Source organism: Grampus griseus (assembly GCF_964374135.1).
Source record: "Grampus griseus genome assembly, chromosome: X".
NCBI lineage: Eukaryota > Metazoa > Chordata > Mammalia > Artiodactyla > Delphinidae > Grampus > Grampus griseus.
The window spans coordinates 18,475,972-18,497,503 of record NC_138999.1 but is presented as its reverse complement, the minus strand read 5'-3'; the positions used below and the strand labels follow the sequence as shown (position 1 = coordinate 18,497,503).

The window sequence follows — 21,532 nt, the reverse complement described above, 5'->3', positions numbered from 1 at the left end:
ATCATTTCACTAAGGTGGTATGAGTCTCTTTCCTTGAGAAGGCAACCCAAAAAGGCTAACCTTGGACTAAACAAGCATGATGAAGGAGTCCTCACTATACCTTCAAGATGTGTTCGTTGGACACCTTGTCATCAGAGGACACATACAAACGAATGAACACAGAATTGCTGTATTGGCCACGAAACGTCGCAAGTGTCTGAAGAAGGCTGAACTTTCTCTCTGACCAAACCCCTTCAGGACCGATATTAGATTCAAGCACAGGCCAGCGGAAAGGTGAGTGCCGCAGGATATGTAACAATGGCTTGGCATCTGCTTTTTCGATCGCTTCTGAAAGGGAGCAAATATGAAGAGAGTTAGAAATGCAAACTGGATCACCGAACTAGAAAGCAAGTGTATCTTCTCAAGAGAAAATTCCAGTAAGGTCCCAACCTAACTTTTTCGGGAGAGGTGCAGTGGACTGAGCATAATCACAGAAACAGAACTACCTATGATTCATACTTCAGTGTGACTGTTTAAACCTGATGTTCTTGCCAGGAGAGCTGACTAGGGAACCTGCCCAATATTCCCAACAATAAAAGATGGGCTCACTATACTGACCCAAGCCAAGGAGCAATGTTAAGCTGAGAACACTCTGCAAAACTAAGGAACAACCCTAACTAAAGGAAACTGCTCAATAAAACTAATCACTCCCCAACAAAAATGAATTACTGCTTCAGACTCTTTCAGCATCTTTTAGCGCCCTCTTCCAGCTCACCAAATAATACCTCAAAACCTAAACAAGTTAACACACTTCTCAGAGGCACTGGCTTCTTCCTGCAATAGCCTTGAGAAAGTGTACCAGGTAAAATGTCAGGTGTCTTTTTTTTTTTTAATTTTATTTATTTATTTATTTTTGGTTGTGTTGGGTCTTCGTTCCTGTGCGTGGGCTTTCTCTAGTTGCGGCGAGTGGGGGCCACTCTTCATCGCGATGCAGGGGCCTCTCACTGTCGCGGCCTCTCTTGTTGAGGAGCACAGGCTGCAGACACGCAGGCTCAGTAGTTGTGGCTCACGGGCCTAGCTGCTCCGCGGCGTGTGGGATCTTCCCAGACCAGGGCTCGTATCCGTGTCCCCTGCATCAGCAGGCAGATTCTCAACCACTGTGCCACCAGGGAAGCCCTCAGGTGACTATTTTAACTCCAATCAGACCCAAGATGCTGAGAGGGGCCTAAAGTGCTCAACAAAGATGGCTGTTAGGCTGATGGAGAAGCAGAAGGAGCCTGGCCCAGCTGGGAATCTGGATTACTCTAGGCCCCAGGAGGTTCCAAAGGACATAGGTCTGGTTTGAGAAGGAGTGTTACTATGTCCTTCTCAAACCAGACCTAGCCTCCAGATTCTGGTTTCTGTACCACATGCAATATGGTTTGCCCTTCTGACCCTACCCAAGTTTCCCATGGAGTAACTGATACCTGAAGAATCCAAGCCAACCACTGAAATAGAATTTTCTTAGTTTCTCCATCAAGCTAGCAACAAAACATTAAGACAGAGGTCAATCAAGAAAATATGGTACTGGCACAAAAAGAGAAATATAGATCAATGGAAGAGGATAGAAAGCCCAGAGATAAACCCACACACCTATAGTCAACTAATCTATGACAAAGGAGGCGAGGATATACAATGGAGAAAAGAGTCTCTTCAATAAGTGGTGCTGGGAAAACTGGAGAGCTACATGTAAAAGAATGAAATTAGAACACTCCCTAACACCATACACAAAAATAAACTCAAAATGGATTTCAGACCTAAATGTAAGACCGGACACTATAAAACTCTTAGAGGAAAACATAGGAAGAACACTCTTTGACATAAATCACAGCATGATCTTTTTTTTTTTTTTTGCAGTACACGGTCCTCTCACCATTGTGGCCTCTCCCGTTGTGGAGCACAGGCTCCAGACGCGCAGGCCCAGCAGCCATGGCTCACAGGTCTAGCCACTCCACGGCATGTGGGATCCTCCCGGACCGGGGCATGAACCCGTGTCCCCTGCATCGGCAGGTGGACTCTCAACCACTGCGCCACCAGGGAAGCCCCAGCAAGATCTTTTTTGACCCACCTCCTAGAATAATGGAAATAAAACCAAAAATAAACAAATGGGACCTAATGAAACTGAAAAACTTTTGCACAGCAAAAGAAACTATAAACAAGACAAAAAGACAACCCTCAGAATGGGAGAAAATATTTGCAAATGAATCAATGGACAAAGGATTAATCTCCAAAATATATCAACAGCTCATGCAGCTCAATATTAAAAAAACAAACAACACAATCAAAAACTGGGCAGAAGACCTAAATAGACATCTCTCCAAAGAAGACATACAGATGGCCAAGAAGCACATGAAAAGCTGCTCAACATCACTAATTATTAGAGAAATGCAAATGAAAACTACAATGAGGTATCACCTCACACTAGTTAGAATGGGCATCATCAGAAAATCTACAAACAACAAATGCTGGAGAGGGTGTGGAGAAAACAGAACCCTCTTGCACTGTTGGTAGGAATGTAAATTGATAGAGCCATTATGGAGAACAGTATGGAGGTTCCTTAAAAAACTAAAAACAGAATTACCATATGACCCAGCAATCCCACTACTGGGCATATACCCAGAGAAAACCATAATTCAACGAACCCCAATGTTCGTTGCAGCACTATTTACAATAGCCAGGTCATGGAAGCAACCTAAATGCCCGTTGACAGACGAATGGATAAAGAAGATGTGGTACATATATACAATGGAACATTACTCAGCCATAAAAAGGAACGAAATTGGGTCATTTGTAGAGACATGGATGGACCTAGAGACTATCATACAGAGTGAAGTAGTTATCTATTTTATACATATATATGTCAATCCCAATCTCCCAATTCATCCCACCATCCCATATTATACTAATATGTATAAAATAGATAACTAATAAGAACCTGCTGTATTAAAAATAAAATAAAATTCCAAAAAAAAAAAAAAGACAGGAGTAGCCAGGGACTTCTCTGGTGGTGCAGTGGTTAAGAATCTGCCTGCCAGGCCTCCCTGGTGGCGCAGTGGTTGAGAGTCCACCTGCCGATGCAGGGGACACAGGTTCGTGCCCCGGTCCAGGAAGATCCCACATGCCGTGGAGCAGCTAGGTCCGTGAGCCATGGCCGCTGAGCCTGCGCGTCTGGAGCCTGTGCTCTGCAAAGTGAGAGGCCCGTGTACTGCAAAAAAAAAAAGAATCTGCCTGCCAATGCAGGGGACACGGGTTCCAGCCCTGGTCCGGGAAGATCCCACATGCCGGAGAGCAACTAAGTCCATGCGCCACAACTACTGAGCCTGTGCTCTAGAGCCCACGAGCCACAACTGCTGAAGCCTGTGTGCCTAGAGCCCGTGCTCCGCAACAAGCGAAGCCACCGCAATGAGAAGCCCATGCACGGCAACGAAGAGTAGCCCCCGCTCACCGCAACTAGAGAAAGCCGGCGCAGCAACGAAGACCCAACGCAGCCAAAATTTAATTAATTAAATTTTTTTTTAAAGGCAGGGGTAGTCAAAATCCAGTCTTGGAAAATAGCTCCTTTCTCTAAGCAACACCTTTAAATATTAGTAGAATTCTTAGTAGCTCTCTTTTTCCTTAAACAATATCTTTAAGCATTAATAGAACTCTGAAAAATAAGGGTGGTAAATTATTTTATTTATTTTCTTTATTACTCACTCTCATTCATGCAAGATGAATAAAGGATTTTGGCTTTCTGTATGGCTTCGATGTCCCGCCTTCTACTGATTGATTTCTCCAAAAGTGCTAGGAAGGTTAAAAAAGGATTCATTAGTATCCAGCCACAGGTGATGCTGAGTTGGAGGTCATTTGATAATCAGTCCCAGCCTCCAGAAAATTAAATGTAGAGACAGACAACCCTGGAAAAGATATGTCTATAAAAGATAGCAGAACCGATTCCAAGTTGCTTGAGGTTCAAATAACAAATATTTTTAACATCCTCTTCTCCAAGGTTCTCCTAATTCAAAGAAACCAAAAGTTCAATTTCCAACTGAGACTGGACCTTCTGCCAGGGTTAATGTTTTCTGCCACCTACACACAAAAAAACCCAGAATTCATTTTTTCAAGAACCAAAAATAAGTGAATTCTATTCCTCGTTTCTGCACTGAGTAATATTCTCAACGGAGGCAATTTCATCAGGGTCGGGTTTCTTAAGATTTCTTCACAGTCCAGCCGCTCAGGGAGGTCATCTGTAAGAAATTTCCCATTAGGAGTTTTATTCAATATTGCATAAACATGCCGTGGACTCGGAAGACATTGTTTAGACAGGAAATGGAGAAGCAAGAATGTAAAGCCTACCCAAATTGCCTGAAAACTTGCCCATTTACACATTCAAAGTCCTGGCCATTTAAAATGAGGCCATGTATATAAAATGGCTGCCAGCATGGACACAAGCCCACCTGGAAAATGATTTTCTGTTTATAAAATCACTGATGCTATTGTTTGAAGGTAGAAAACGACAGCTGTCACTATTTCATTAAATAAGGAACTAGGAAAGCCAAGACTCAATAAAAACTACCCTCCCCACAAAATAACACCTTGGATGTACCTGAGAATATCAATTTACCAACATGAAGCCAAGACAAAGAATTCCCACACAGCACCATGGCACTGCCTACAACGAGCTATGTCAAACTGCAGTTGTCAAGGAATTTGGTTTTTATTTCTGAAACAACCTAGCAGCCTCCAAATGATGGTACAACAGATGCTCCTATAGTACTTTGAATAGCTTCAAGATACAATGTACAGTGCTAATCAAATTAGTAAATAACTACATATTCCCTAAAGCGGAATCTACTTCTAAACTACAAGTTCCACATTTCAAAAAAAAGGAACCCAGAGCTTCTGTCCAGTTTTCTATAAGCATCTGTACATCAAACAAGTACATATAACTAAGATAAACTAAATAAGTTGAGCTCGATGTGGACATTTTCAATTATTTCAACTTGTTTCTTTCTTGTGCATTACCACAGCAATAAAAGTGGGATAACTAGCCCCAAGGATAAAAGATGATTTCTTTTTTTAATAAACAGAATCTCTAAAATCATACCCACATATATTTCTATTCAAATCAGATAATGTGCCTTTCCACCATATTGCTTCCACAGTCATTGGACTGCTGGGGAGACACATTTGAAAGTAAGTAGTCCAAATTTCATTTGGGGATGCACTGTTATTGTGATGCTATAAACACTCCACAGGCTGCAAACATGAACACCCTGGGGAACAAAAATAAGCTATGGAACAAAAGAACTCAAAATATTAAATATGTACCTGAGTGTGTACTCAAGGCGCTCTATGTATCACGAGAAGGGGAAAAGAGGACATGTATATGCTAAGTAGGGCAATCTCCAAACCCTAACGGTGCACAAATATCAATAATTCTTATGTGTCAAAATTCTGGCTTCTGTACCAGAATCTGACTTTTGAAACAAATTCAGCTAACACAGGTTCCTTATCATACCCTTTCCCTTCTCCTCTCCTTCTCTTCAAACCCAAGCAGGCAGGAGAACGTTGATATGCAGACAATGTTGTGACAATCAGTTGGCTGCATCCATTTTATGTATCTCTGTATTTCAACTAGTGGTAAGAAGTATAAAATCTAACCTGGAGAGTCATTAATGAGCAGAAAACAAAGCCTATCAAAGGCAATTACTCAGGTTATTACACTGTCCCTAAAGCACTGAGAAGGGCTCATGGGTCACCCATATTAGTGTATTCCCATGATAATCTGCATTGTTTCTTGGAAGATTTCTCAGTCTCCTCTCACCCCCATCCAGGTGTTCCTAACCATGTTACAACAGAGAAGGAAAACTCCAGTTCATAACCTATAGTACAACAAACCTCAGACTTTAAAATCAGTTTCAAAGTGCCTATGATCATCAAAATTTGATATATGTGTGTGTGTGCATACAGGGTAATTATTTCTTCTTCTCACTATGCTCAGATAAAATTGGTTTTGCCCCCCAAAAAGGCAAAATAATAGACAGGGTCAAGGGGGTGAGCTTTCAATCACAAAGACGTGGGTTCCAGTTGCAGCTTGCTGCTACTTTCTAGCTGGAACTTAAGCAAGTTACTTACTCTCCCTAAGCCCCAGTTTCTTCATTTGTAAATCTGGACAAATAATAGCACCTACCTTCCAGGGTTGTGGTGAGGATCAAATATTTTAATGCACAGAAAGTCCCTATCCCAGTGCCGCAATACGTGGTAAGTGATCGATCAATGGTGGCTTAAACAGGCTTCCAGGCTGAGTTAGCTCTACATGAAATTGTAAAGTAATCAAGCTTGTTTCTAGTGCTTTCTCCATAAATGTTTTTTCCTCCTCCCTTCTCAGGATATTGGTAGCCAAAAGGCCTTCTGCTAACCCAAGACATTGGCACTCCTTGTGCAGGACTCTTGCACAAACTGGACCTGCCCTAACAACCAAACAAAAGCCCATGCTCTCAACATTTCCTCTGTTTCCATAGTAGAGGCAACGCTCCAACAAGAGATAACGTCTGAAAATACTTTGCCACATTCCTCATCCTAGACAACAAGGCCTTTTCTTTATGTACACTTTCTCAATGAAATTATAACATACCTACAGAAAAGTGCACCAATTATAAGTTGAAGGATTTTCACAGAGTAAACACACCCACATAACCAACATTATGACCAGAACCCCTGGAGCCCCTTGTGCTCCCTTCCAGTCACTATCTCCAATCAAGACAACCAGCATCCTCTTTTGTGAAGTGCTTACTCAACTCTATTTCCCACATTTCTATTGGTAATCTTTTTTCTTATTAATTTATAGAAGCTCTTTATATATTCTACACACAAATCCTTTGTTGAATATTTGTATTGCAAAATCTTCTTCCATTCCCCAGACTTCATTTCCTTAATGGTATCATGTAATGAACTGAAATTATTTTAATGTAGTCTAACGTGATCACTTTTTCCATCTTTGGTAAGCATATTTTGTGTGCTATTTAAGAAACCTTTGCCTACCCTGAGGTCATGAAGATAGTGCCTAATGTTCTCCTCTAGAATCTTTACTGTTTCACATTTGGGTCTACGGTCCACATAGATATTGGGTTTTGCCCATGCCTTTGGCCTCACAGGGGACGAATCATGTGAGAATTTTAATAAAGAAGGTATTTTTGGTCATTGGGCCTCAAATATTATCACAAAAAATTACTTTTAGTGCATAAAATAGGCATTAACAATGGCTATTCTCCATTAGATTAAGTGCTCTCTGGGTCAGGGACTGAGTCACATTCACCTTTGAACACCCAGGGCTTAGCGCTTAGCATGGTTGGTATTCAATGTTTGCCGAGTTGAATTTCTGTCAAGGAAAGTCTGAGAGAGTTTTTCGCCCAAATGAAAAGGAAATGTGAGAAACTGGACTTATTTTGTTATTTCTTTTTATAATCAGCAATGTTCTAATTATACTAACATCCATTATCTCCTTTTCTCACATTGCAGTCCGCATATCATACAATGAGATCCAAGATTTCATCTGTTTTTGTGAATACCGGTTTTTAAGCTACGTAAGTCTCGTTTCACCAGTGGTCTCAGGTTGACCTTCCACTTCCCTGCTCTTCTATGGCGGGGGTGGGGGGGGGGTACTTACTGGCATTCAACCTCCTTTAACCGCAGAAGCCAGACAGGACTATCAACTCTACTCCGTCCACATTCTCCTGCTCAGACAGGGCCTTTATTGAGAGCTCTGGAATAAGAAGAGGGAATTCCAAACAAAGAAAAACGATACTCCTAAGGACTTGGCAGTCCCCTGGTAAGTCAAGAGCTCACGACAGTCACATACAGCTCAGGCCAGTCATCTGGAGACTTTGCAATATTTAGGACTTTGCCAACTAATACTGTTTTCAAAAACTCCACACGCACAAAGTTTTAGGCCTGTGAGCAAACACCTACCAAGAACCTCGGTGTTAAGGTGACGCCATTTAAACAAGATGGTCCCAGAGCATAAGGATTATTTCAAAACACGCTCCTCTGTGTTCTTTCTCCGGACCCTGTAATCCTTTTATGTGCCTGTTCTAAAGGGGATCCTCTGGCTACTTGCTAAGAGCTCGCTGGAGCTGTGTGCCTGATTTGCTTAATATTTAGAAACAGCAACTGCATTCTAAAGCCTTCAGTCAAATGTCATCAAGGTGAATTCTCAATTTCATGTAGATTATGCCAGCATTTCCTTTAGAAATCAGTGGGAGTGTCCTCTTAATTCTAGCGAGCGAGAGAGAGAGAGAGAGAGAGAGAGAGAGAGAGAGAGAGAGAGAGAGAGAGAGAGAGAGAGAACATGAGAAATCAAACTTTGGAAAACCAAATCTACATTTTAAGGGAAGGTGTGCCCTTCCACACCTACATAAGAAACAGAATGTTCTCTAGACACATATTTTTTTAAACCTATCATATGATGGCCTGGTTTCTCCTTTGGTGGTACTTAAAAACCACCTTTGGCTGGTCCATGGTTGAATGTCGCCTCTAATCTTACTATTTTTAGTCTTTGTTGATTTTCCAGGCTACAGACTTCAATCTGGTTTCCAGCCTCCTCAGTTTATTTACCGTACTGAAAAATTTCATTTTTCTAACTTACACTTCATGGGTATTAAGTTCTAATGCAGTTAGATGTGGAGACTCTAAATCAGCTTGCAAAGCTCATTGTTATTCTCATTAAAAAATAAAATTCAAGTTAACTAAGTCATGGTCTGTGGATCCCATAACCCTCATGTTTTCACACGAATTGTGTGACACTCGACTTTGCAGTTCCTCAGCCCCATAGCCGGTCAAGCATGGGATTAACTGAGTCTGTCTGACACACTGAAAAGACAATAAGAGCTGATATTTCCCATTCTTCTGGAAAACTGCCACCCAAACATAGGTAGAGAAGCTGTCAGAATGCTTTTCTCTGTTCATTTTTTATGATCATCTCATAAATGATAATTGTTGGTTGGCATTAGCTTAAGAAAAAGGGGCAGAGATTATTTTAGGGGCATGAAAAACCTCGAACTCATCTATCTAAATCATGGGTTACCAAATAACATAAAAATATTCCCCTTTTAACACAAAAGACCTCTTTGTCCATAATGAAATCAATTTTATACAACTGCCAGACACTACAAAAGTCTCACAGAAGCTAACTCTTTTATTATGTGCACTTATAAGTGAATTTTTAAGGATTACACTTACCAGGGTCACACTTCAAAATAATTTAAATTTTAACATCACTCTTTGATAGCATAGCATTACAATGAATCTGCCAATATAATATTTTAACTCATAAAAATAGCTTTCCTATTTAGATAATTTGAATCTTAGCAGATAATTCAATGTAAGGCCTGTGCTGAACTTAGAGTCATTAAAATTCATCTTCAGTTTTTTTTTTTCCTACAGTACAAATCTTAATTACATTTTTCCTGCCTATTTCTACCATCTTAACATTACAAGAAAAGGCCATGTATGGTTACATACCCCCCGCAGTGGTCCTTCCTGAGCAGTCCTGAGACATCCAAGGACCCTGGTGACAGCGTTCACTTATTAAGCACCTGTTCTGTGCCAGGTATATTGTACATGACCTCAATTAATCCCCCACCAACCCTAAGCAGCATGTATCATTAACCCTAGTCTACAGGCAAGAACTGTCATAATTTGTCCAAGGAAACTCAGCTAGTAAAAGTTAGAGCTTGGATTTGGACCCAGGTCCCTGACTCCTGCTCATCTGACCGTCAGGTACCCAGTAAAATTCTGCAAGTCACTTTCCTAAGTAAGAACAAGGCCCCCAGGTAGCTAAACCAGAGGCAGTCCTCATGGACTTTCTTGACAGAACTCTCCACCATAACTGGAAGAAACGCCTTCTCCGGTTATATCAAGACTTGTTTTTGTAGTGGTGGAGTGACCCTGTGCTGAGCCATCTACCCCCTTTGCCCTGTAACCATATTTGTGACCAGTGACACACACTCCTGATGCTCCTAGTCATAGGTAGGAGGCCTGGTGAGGTTAGATCAAAACAAAATTAGCTGGGCCCGAAAGCTTCACTTCACATTATGTCCTAGTCTAAACCAGTGGTTTCCAAACTTGAGCATGCATCAGTATCATCAGAGGGGCTTCTTTTCCCTTTTGTTTTAATTGAGGTATAGTTGATTTACAATGTTCTGTTAGTTTCTGGTGTACAGGAAAGTGATTCAGTTATTCACATATATATTCTCTTTCATATTCTTTTCCATTATGGCTTATTACAGGATATTGAATATAGTTCCCTGTGCTATACATTTGGACCTAGTTGTTTATCTATTTTATATATGGTAGTTTGTTTCTGCTAATCCTAAACTAATTTATCCCTGCCCCCCCACCCCTTTCCCCTTTGGTAACCATACGTTTGTTTTCTAGGTCTGTGAGTCTGTTTCTGTTTCATAAATAAGTTCATTTGTGTCATATTTTAGATTTCACATATAAGTGATATTATATGGTATTTCTCTTTATCTTTCTGACTTACTTCACTTGGTATAACCTCTAGGTCCATCCATGTTGCTGCAAATGGCATTATTTCATTCTTTTTTATGGCTGAGTAGTATTCCATTGTGTATACATACCACATCTTCTTTATTCATTCATCTGTCAATGGACATTTAAGTTGTTTCCATGTCTTGGCTATTGTAAACAGTGCTAAGAACTTTGGGTGCATGTACCTTTTTCAAATTAGACTTTTCTCCAGATATATGCCCAGGAGTGGGACTGCTGGATCATATGGCAACTCTATTTTAGTTTTTGAAGGAGTCTCCACACTGTTTTCCATAGTGCCTGCACCAATTTACATTCCCATCAACAGTGTAGGAGGGTTCCCTTTCCTCCACAACAACTCCAGCATTTGTTATTTGTAGGCTTTTTGATGATGGCCATTCTGACTGGTGTGAGGTGGTACCTCATTATAGTTTTGACTTGCATTTCTCTAATAATTAGTGATGTTGAGCATCTTTTCATGTGCCTGTTGGCCATGTGTATGTCTTCTTTGGAGAAATGTCTATTTAGGTTTTCTGCCCATTTTTTTGATTGGATTTTTTTTTGTTATTGAGTTGTATGAGCTGTTTGTATATTTTGGAAATTAAGCCCTTGTCGGTCACATCATTTGCAAATATTTTCTCCCAGTAGGTTGTCTTTTTGTTTTGTTTACGGTTTCCTTTGCTGTGCAAAAGCTTATAAGTTTGATTAGGTTCCATTTGTTTACTTTTGTTTTTACTTCTATTGTCTTGGGAGACTGACCTAAGAAACATTGGTACGTTTATGTCAGAGAATATTCTGCCTATATTCTCTTCTAGGAGTTCTATGGTGTCATGCCTTATATTTAAGTCTTTAAGCCATTTTGAATTTACTTTTGTGTATGGTGAGAGGGTGTGTTCTAACTTCACCTTTCCAGCTTTCCCAACACCACTTGCTGAAGAGACTGTCTTTTCTCCATTGTATATTCTTGCCTCCTTTGTCGAAGACTGACTGTAGATGTATGGGTTTATTTCTGGGCTCTCTATTCTGTTCCATTGATCCATATGTCTGTTTTTGTGCCAATACCACGCTGTTTTAATTACTGTAACTTTGTAGTATTGTTTGAAGTCTGGAAGGGTTATGCCTCTAGTTTTGTTCTTTTTCCTCAGGATTGCTTTGGCAAATCTGGGTCTTTTATGGTTCCATATACATTTTAGGATTATTTGTTCTAGTTCTGTGAAAAACGTCATGGGTAATTTGATAGGGATCATATTAAATGTGTAGATTGCTTTGAGTAGTGTGGCCATTTTAATAATATTAATTATTCCAACCCAAGAGCATGGGATAGCTTTCCATTTTTCTGAACCATCTTTAATTTCCTTTATCAATGTTTTATAGTCCTCAGCATAAGTATTTCACCTCCTTGATCAGGTTTATTCCTAAGTATTTTTTATGTGATTTTAAAAGGGATTTTTTTTTAACTTTCCCTTTCTGATATTTCAATGTTAGTGTAAAGAAATGTAACAGAAATGTAACAAATGTCAATCTTGTATCCTTCTACAAGATTGCTGAATTCATTTATCAGTTCTAGTAGTTTTTGTGTGGACTCTTTAGGGTTTTCTATATATAATATCATGTCATCTACATATGTTGACAATTTCACCTCTTCTCTTCCAATGTGGATACCTTTTATTCCTTTTTCTTCTCTGATTGCTGTGGCTAGGACTTCCAATACTATGTTGAATAGAAGTGGTAAGAGTGGGCATTCTTGTCTCGTTCCAGATTTTAGCAAGAAGGCTTTCAGCTTTTCACCATTGACTATTATGTTGGCTGTGGGTTTGTCAGAGGGGCTTGTTAAAACACAGAGTGGGGCTTCCCTGGTGGCGCAGCGGTTGAGAGCCCGCCTGCTGATGCAGGGGACACGGGTTCGTGCCCCGGTCCGGGAGGATCCCACATGCCACAGAGCGGCTGGGCCCGTGAGCCATGGCCGCTGAGCCTGCGCGTCCGGAGCCTGTGCTCCGCAACGGGAGAGGCCACAACAGTGAGAGGCCGCATACCACAAAAAAAAAAAAAAAAAAACAGAGTGTTGGGTCCTTCTGCCAGAGTGTCTGATTCAATAGCTCTGGGGTGGGGGCCAGAAGTTTGCATTTCAAACAAATTCCCAGGTAATGCTGATACTGCAGGTGGAGAAAAGTACTTTGAGAACCACTACTTTCAACCAACAGCACTCACCAGCCCTCCTTCCCCCAAAGCTTTACTAAGGTATAGTTGACAGTTATCAGCAGTCCTTCTTGATGCCTGTGACCCCAGGACATCACCAGCCCAGATTTCCTCCTCTCCCATTCCCCAACTGACCCAATGTCAGATCAGAAGCTTTACCCTTTCTTTGCTGGTTTCCTCACTCTGTAGCTCCATTTTAATTCAACATCAACATTTTTCAAGGAGAACGTTACTTTGTTTTGTCCTGGAAACACTCTCCTTGCACTGGCCCATTTAGGCCTTAGTCCTCAGTTCTGAAAAACCCGGCTTTGAAAAGTTCCTTTCTTAAAGATGAAATGCAATATGTGTTTGAGGTGAGAGTCGATTCACTGGTTTAAGAAAAAAAAATAATCAGCACTATGCCAGAAAGACTTCCAAATGAAAAAAACAACACAGGATAGCTATTTTCAACTCCTGCTTATACCACACCCTACAGAGAGGAAGAGTGGGATAAATATTGCATCCCTGAAATCCTAAAAAATCTGAGCTCCAGACTTCACGATTCCTCTCTCATCTATGACAGCGGCATCAAAACACTGTAAACATAGGTTTAAAAAGCCACTTCCCCAACTAACCCCTGTTTTCACTCCCACCTTCCATGAGGAGGTGAGAGCAGCAGAGGTTCTATTCTTGGCTATTCAAACCACAGTGTGTGGTCAAGGGCATCTGCCCCTCTAAAACTGGGTTTATGACAGTGAGGGGTTCAGAGCTGTGCTCTCTTTTCTTTCTCTGTCCAGAATCCTCTCCTGCAAAAAAAAAAAAAAGGAAGCAATAGTATCCTTGGCACAAGCAGAGGACCCAAAAGGGCAAGAGGGCTGGTGGGACAGAAGTTAACTTCCGCACCCACTGGCTGTGGCTGAAGCTCCCCTAGCTGATTCTTCCAGGTGTCTGGGAGCGTTTCAAAAAAAAACGGGGGCTACAGAGAAGACACAATGACCCTTCATGCTGAAAGGAGAAGAAAGGAGAGAAAAGGATACCCAATAATGCTTGAGGTTTTCTGTAACAAAGAAGACAAACTCTACCTTCATCTGGATCCCAAGCTAGAAAACAGAATAGCATGCTGGGGCCTTCAGAACTTATCTCCGTACATCAACTTCCTCCTCCAAGCCATGCAGCCAGCACGCTCTGGCAAAATGCATCGCTCATCGGCACCCCCTGACATGACATTTACAAATGGCTTCCCGCTGCCCGAGGACAGAAGCTAAAATCTTTAAACAGCCTACAAGGCCTATGTGCTCTGGTCCCTCCTCTCTCTTCAGTTTTGTCTTGTGTCCCCATTCCCTTCCAACTCTGAGCTCCAATCACACTGGGCTTCTTGGGTTTCCTCAAAGGCACCAGCTGGACAGAGCCTCTGCTCATGCAGCTCTTTCCGCCTGGGTTAAATTTGGAGACATTTGAAATGCTAGACCCATAATCTGTGGGGGACAAATTATATGGCTGGATTGGTTTGGGCAACTCACATAATTTTCCTGACCTTCGCTTCCTCAGATGTAGGGCAAAGACAGAAATAAACAATGATGGCAACATCACAGAATTAGAATGAGGAACCATAGAGAAAACAAATGATTTGCTAAAGGAATAAAATTAGTAACAAGAAACGCTTGGGCCTTGGGGAAGTGAATTTATGAATTCAGAATAGACAGCAGGTAGGAGAAGCAGTTCAATTTGGAACTCAATCTAAAAGGTCACTACAGGAAGTCTGGTTAGTGACACAGGCAAACTTGTGAGTGTACTAGCACATATTTGTGAGTGTGTGTTTCTCTCTCATAAATATAAGCTCCCATACCTATCTTAACTGTTGTTGAAAATAAAATTCCCCTCTCATTTTATAAATTAAAAGGTCCATGCATGTTTTAAAAAGTATCTCTCACTGTGCAAATATCAACACTGATGAGGCTTTCCAAACAAACATATCTTGTTTGTGACAAGTTATTATCCAACCAGCCTATAATTAATTTTCCCGTTATGGGTAGTGCCTTTTTACATGGAATGTTCTCTTGACACTTTAAAGCAAATAGTCCGTCATTACTAATTCATTAAGTATTCACACAGATGCTATTAATCACAATGAAGTAATGTGGTATTAATGGGTAGGTTATTAATCTGCAATTACATGCAGATTTCCTAATAAATTCAAGTTGCCCAAGTTTTTTGAGGAGAAAGGCAAGGGAAAACCAAATGAACAAATCTTTCAGAAAACAAATTAAGGGGAAGAAATACCTCTCCCTGTACCATAAGAGAGAACATATAAAATTTCTGTTTTCTTTTCATCTTAAGAAATCTTCGTTAGTACCCAATACAATGACATTTGCATTATACCGGTTTTCAACAAAATAATAATATAAATGAAGGAAAAACAAACCACCCATGCACCCTGGAGAGGAGCTGAATTTCTTTAATGGCATACCATGTTCTTAGATGTAGCAAAGCCTGGCTGTTCAACATGTGGTCCCTGGAACAGCAGTGTGGGCATCACCTAAGAACTTGCCAGAAATGCAGACTCTCATGTCCCTTCTCAGACCTACTGAAACAGAATCTGCATTTTAACAAGATTCCCAGGTGATCCATGTACACATTCAAGGTTGAGAAGAAGGGTATCAAAGTACAGTTTTGTACTTTGTACTCCAGCTGCAAAGTGGAGTAGAAGGAAGTGGGGGAATTTGGCTTACACACCATTGTACATGAAAGCCTAGGTGTGCTGAGGAGGGAACAGCAGGCAAATCTCATTGAAATTGTTCAGAAGTACATAAACAAGGTGGATGTGACAAGCAGCTGGGGAATCTGGATTATTAGGAATACAATTTACATACCATGTTTCATGAAATCTAAGAAGCACGTTTTTTTTTTTTCATCTTAACATCTCTGAAATTGGAATTCATCTTAAAGCTGTCAGCTAGGTACAGTCACAATGTAGATGCCATCGCCTACCCATGTGTGACCTTGATCTAGCAGTTCTTATTGTCAGCACTTCAAATGAGCTGGTTGCCGGGCTAGGAAATTATCGCTTAACTCATCTTCAGAAAGATTTCACTACAGTTTGGCTATGAAATGAAAACTTACTGTATATCCAAAAAGGCAGTCTTGGAGGAAAATCCCTGAGATGACTGGGAACACATTTTAAAGAAATGCTGAATCACTGCTGTTATTGATGGAAAGAGGAGAGTGTTTTGTGAGAAAACAGAAGTACTGATGGTTTGAAATCAAAAATACTGTGAGGAAGTTTTAGGAATACCTTAACCCATCTCTTCTGCTTGCGTTTTCCTTTTCAATTAATGCAAAAGACTAACGTGATAAAAATTAATGTCTAAGTGTAAAAAACTTTCAATGAACATAAAATAAAAATCCCAAGTGCTAAGAAACCACTGTGTAATAGCTTAGTCTTAGTTAGCATACATGAAATAGTGGTGCACCTTGCAGTTGACAGTCTTTTTGATTCATTGAAATATGGTATTAATTTAGTTGAGGCTATGAAAGACAGCAGTGTTTGTGTGTTCTCCTGCTTAATTTTAAGTCAAATAAATATAACCAACAAAACTGCAATAGCATCACCACCAAAGAAGACCCAGTATTTTTCCTCCTGGGAAATAATAAATGTGTCAAGAATATTCAAGCTGTGTTTCAATTTAAATAAAAGAAGGCGAGAGAAAAATTATTCCAAATGACTGCAAAAGCATTTTAAGGACAACTGAACCTCCGGTGAGATGAGACATTTTAGTTCCTGAATGCTGGGTCTCACATCCAGGTCTCAGGGGCAAGAATACAAGTCTGGCTGAGCGGGGAGGCAGGAGTGAGACCTCTGGCAAGGGCAGCTTCGTGGGCGTCCTGCCACAGCGTGGGCTATGCAGCCTTCAGACCTCAGCCGGAGCCACAACTGCCTTTCCTCACCCAGCACTTCCCACACAGTCCCCACTAGACACGTTTCATTCTGGCAACGACCTGCAGCTTTCAAACCCCAACTTCCTCTTCTCCACAGCTCAGAGATTCCAGACTGACACGAACACCTTTGACCTCAATTAAAATAACTGAATTTTAATGTCTTAATTTACTCGCACTGGTGTGTATCCAGAGCAGTGTGTAGTCAAGGGGGAAAAAAGAAATCTCTTTCCTTACATTATTCCAGGACTTGGTCAAAATGTTGGGAAATATAAATTGCGAGAAATTAATAAATTAGGGCATTGCCCAACAGTCTTTAATGTGCGCTAGCAAAGCATACTGCCAGAGTGGTTATTTTCAATGGTTCTCGTTTCAGAAAACTCACAGAACCTTCTCCAGTAGACAGTGGCTACAGTTCTCTACTTGGTTAGTTAGACTGGACATCACACTTGAGTAGGTTCTCAAACTTGGCCGCAGGTTAGAACCACCTGCAGGGGAAGGGTGGTTAAAAAACCAGAAGCCAGCCTGTACCACCCCAGACCAATTACATCAAAACCTCTGAGGATGGGACCCAGGCATCTGTGTCTTTCAAGCTCCCCTGTGATTTCAGTGTGCACCTGGGGTTGAGGAGCACTGGTCTAGAACTGCCCTGTCCAATTCAGAAACGGCTAGTCGCAAGGGGCTGTTGAGCACCTGAAATATAACTGGTCCACAAAGGACACATGTTGCAAGTGTAAGATGCGTAGTGGATTTCAAGGACTTAGTAGGCAAGAAAAAAACGTAAAATGTCTCACAAATAAGTTTTTTTATATTGATTCCATGAAATGACAATATTTTGGATATGCTGGGTTAGATAAAATACATAATTTCACCTGTTTCCTTTTTACTTTAATGTAGCTATTAGAAAATGTAAAATTACACGTGAGTTGCATCTGTGACTCATTACATTTCTTTTGGACATCACTGCTTTGGAAGATGCCTTTATAGGTCACTAGCTGTGTGAATATGAATGAATTGCTTAACCTCTCCAAGCCGCAATTTTCACAACTGTACAATGGGATAATACCACCTTCCTGGTTTTCAGGGGTTTTACCAGGTCAAAATAATCTGAATTCTAATCCTAGCTCCATCGCCTATTAGCTGTGTGATATTGGGCTGGTTATTGATTGTACTGCTCGGCTACTTCTATTTCCTCATTCCCAAAATGTAGATAAACCTTCCATCTTACAGGCTTGTTGGGAGTTCAGTTTAGAGAGTTCAACAAATGGTAACAAGGGTATTATTAAATAAGGTCACCTCTATTAAGTGCCTAGAATGTTAGGGCCTGCTCTGTGTGATCTACTCTTACGAATTTGGGGAGGGGGCGATCTGTTAAAGGCTCACTTCACATTAAGTAGAAGAAATACCCCCATTATTAGTAAATCAGGGGAGAAATGGGGATTTTTCCACATTGTAAAGATGCTCAACCCATCCACACCTTCAAGTTGCAGTTGAAAAGTTCTCAGAATTGAGGATGAGAGCACAGCTGAAATCATCTCATCAGGCAGTTTGGAAATGCGAGAATGAAATTTTCAACTCCGTTTGGCCATGCATTTGTGTGCAACCAACTTTTAAATTTTTCTGGTGCCTGAGTTTTGCCACTGACCAATTAGGAGTATAGTAAAGGTAAGTGATTGTCCCATTTCTCTAAGACACAGGTTTCAAGGCCCAGGAAATCTGAATCATCTGCTTCTGCTGTGAAATCTGGATGACCCTTGGAAGTTCCTGCAAAAATCCCATATTCTCAGCTCCGTTATTATCCCGGCTTCTGGCAACCAAAAGCAGGAACACGTGGGAACTTGTAGGAGCTTCAGGAATCATTACCACCAAAGCTCACGTGGGTACGCCTCCGAACTGTTACCACCAAAGTCAGCTAGGATTTTTCTTCCCTTCCCAGTCATCCTCTTTCAGGAAGTGGCTTTTCAAAAATATGCAACTCTTTTGAACAACTACAAAGTAAAATACATTACACACACCAACCATGCAAAATAGGGCCTGGGTGTGGGCAGGTTGAGAAGTGTCACTGTAGGTATATATATATGTCTTTCTCAGGATGCAAATATCCTGTGTCATTAGTCATGCCAAAAACCTTATATTTAGTCAAAAGATCCCAAATTTAGTTGACAATCTTCTAAAGTAAAATGTTTCTATCTTCCTACAACATTCAAGCTAACTAGCAGGAAACTTTTCATAATGTATTGCAATATTTATACTACAAACAAGCCCCCTCATCTGTTTTTCCACTCCTTTTCTTCAGTCTAGTCCCATGCATAGCATTTCCAGGCTGTCACTCCACCTTTCAGAAACCTCAGCTTCCTTGCCCCAAGTCAAAACTCTCACAAATGGATTCTGACATCCTTCATCCGCCATCTCACTCCTGTCATCTCTCACCAACAGCGCTGCTCATTCCTTCCTTCCAACAGACCCAAGTTATACTGATTCGGTCTTCTCCTTGGAACCTCACTCCAGCACCTCCAGATTTACAGCCCCCCTCCACCCGCTGCCATTTCAAGTTCAAACAAGAGTCCCTGTCTTCAAGATCAGACAACGAGCAAGCTCTTTCATACACCACATAATATGTACTTATGAATGAAGACACTACTTTGTATATTACTACTTTCAATCATTTGCACTGTTTATAAATATTTTTAACTACACTATGACAAAGGCTGTATCATCTCTAGTTGGGCACTGACCTTTAACTCCCTGCTTTCATAATAGGTATGTGGTAATAGACAGTAATTTCGTCGATAACTGTATTTGTTCTGTGGCGTAGGTAATCCCGTAAAGCTTGCACTTAACCAGTTCAAAGCTTGGCACTGGCACAAATCTCCAAACACCTATCTCCAGTTTCATCTAATATCATTATAAACACCTATTAACTGTTGGTAATGTGCTCATTACCCAGGGATTCTAGACAGTGGACTGCTCAAATATTTGGGTATGAGTGGACCAGTGGGTCCATGTAATAGCTGTCTCCACTCAAAACACCTGAATTAGGATGCACTGAAAGGCTGAAGTGAAATAAAACTATACCTCTTGAGGCGTGCCCCAGCAATCTTTACATAGGCAGGGGTTCTTAATCTTTTTTGTGCCATACATCCCCTGGGCAGGCTCTTAAAACCTATGGGCTATTCTCAAAATATTATCTATAAGAACATAAGATAAGAAACATAGGTTTACAATGGAAACCGGTTATTTCAAAGCACAGTTAACAAAACAGTTGTTTTACTGTTTGACATCATGATATATGCACTACTTCATTAACTCATTAAATAAGATCTAGCGTCGAGTCTAGCCACTACTATGATTTTGAAGTGGTGATGTATGTACATAATATTTCAAGATACCTGCAACATCTGTATTAAGATTTTTAAAAAATGATGATTCCCATTGGTAACAAAGTCACAGCTAATAATACCAGAGTTTGTAGCCTACAGGCATAATTAAAGAAAATGCTAAAGTTCCATCAAAGGTTAGTGAAAATAAAGATGCATTTTTTTTCCTATTCAAGTCCCTGAATTCTATCGACAGCTCTCTTGAGGGGACGTGGGTCTAAGTTAAAGATCCCCTAGGGATGAGGAAAAGAAAAGAGGAAGGAAAATTGGTATAAACAACAAGAACAACAACAAAAAATAATGGTATCTAAAGAAGATCTAGAGCAGCCTAAGATGACACTTCTTACTTTCACCAATTCCCCTTTCCTCTTCTCTCTTTCCCTACAGGAGAGATTTAAAACTCACATACACCAATGAGTATTTTGTCTGACAAGTTAGATTAGCAAGACCTTCCAGGGTTTCAGGTCATGACCAAGATCCGGCAATAAAAGTTTGGAATACACAAATATCCTAACCTATTGTTTTCACCCCTAGGTTTGCTTCTTTCAGGACCAGCTGCCTCGTTTACAGGAATGATGAGACTTTTGGGAAAAACTAGATCACAATATTTTACTTTAATAATACTGTTAAATTTTCTTATCTATTAAAGTTCTACTTTTTATTTGATTAGGAAACTAGCATTTCTTAAGCATCTACTATGGGCCAAGTGCTTTTAAAATGTTCATTTAATCCTCATGAAATTAGCAGTAATAACAGATGCCACTTATCAAACCCTGTTAGAAGACTTTCGCTGCATCTCACTGAATTAATCCAACAGTATTGCCAGATGAGAAACTGAGACTCAGAAGGAAGTGGTTTGCCTATGGTCATATAGCCAATAAGTGGCAGAGTCCCAGTTTCTTTTCAGAGCCCAAACTTGGCCGCCATTCTGTGAGTTCTTATTTTCCTTGTTGTAACTTACACAAGATCACACCGCCAGGGAGTCTTGGAGACCCAAGAAGGGCTCTAGCCTGCTGCACTGTCCACTCCCCTGTCCTGCCTTCCTGAAACCTAGAACACAAATGAAGAACTGACAATACCCTTCCTCTCCTGTCAGGGGCAAGCTCTGGTTGCAACTCACGGCTCTTCTGGGACAGCATGCAGGGCCCCAGGCTCAGAAGGGGGGAGAAAGAGAAGACAAAGCTACCCCACCCCAGCCAGCCACATACAGAGGGCACGATCTTTTTCTTCAAAAAGTATTTTCTGAGCAATAACTATATGCCAGGCACTATGCTGGGTGCTGCTGGGTTACAGTGAAGCCCAAAATGGACAAGACTGTGGCTCTCAGAAAATTTACCACAGGGGGAAGGGGGAAGGGAGGGGAGCAAGCATAATGAGAAAAACAAGTAAGCAAGTATACAAATCAGATAATTTCAGATGGTTATAAGTACCACAGAGGACACTAATAGGGTAACAGGATAGAGGGGGACTGGAGATGGGAGTAGAGAACTATTTTTAATAAA

General features: G+C 40.8%; 1 protein-coding gene across 1 annotated transcript in view; it reads right to left on the bottom strand.

Annotated features, from left to right (window-relative positions):
• Positions 1–21,532, bottom strand: part of PHEX (phosphate regulating endopeptidase X-linked) — a gene marked incomplete at both ends in the record, with an annotated part of 198,507 nt that overhangs the window by 156,144 nt on the left and 20,831 nt on the right. Inside the window, 2 exons of the mRNA XM_082680665.1 lie at positions 101–327; positions 3,715–3,801. Of these exons, the coding sequence (XP_082536791.1) occupies positions 101–327; positions 3,715–3,801 (314 nt within the window). The remainder of the gene's footprint in view (positions 1–100; positions 328–3,714; positions 3,802–21,532) is intronic.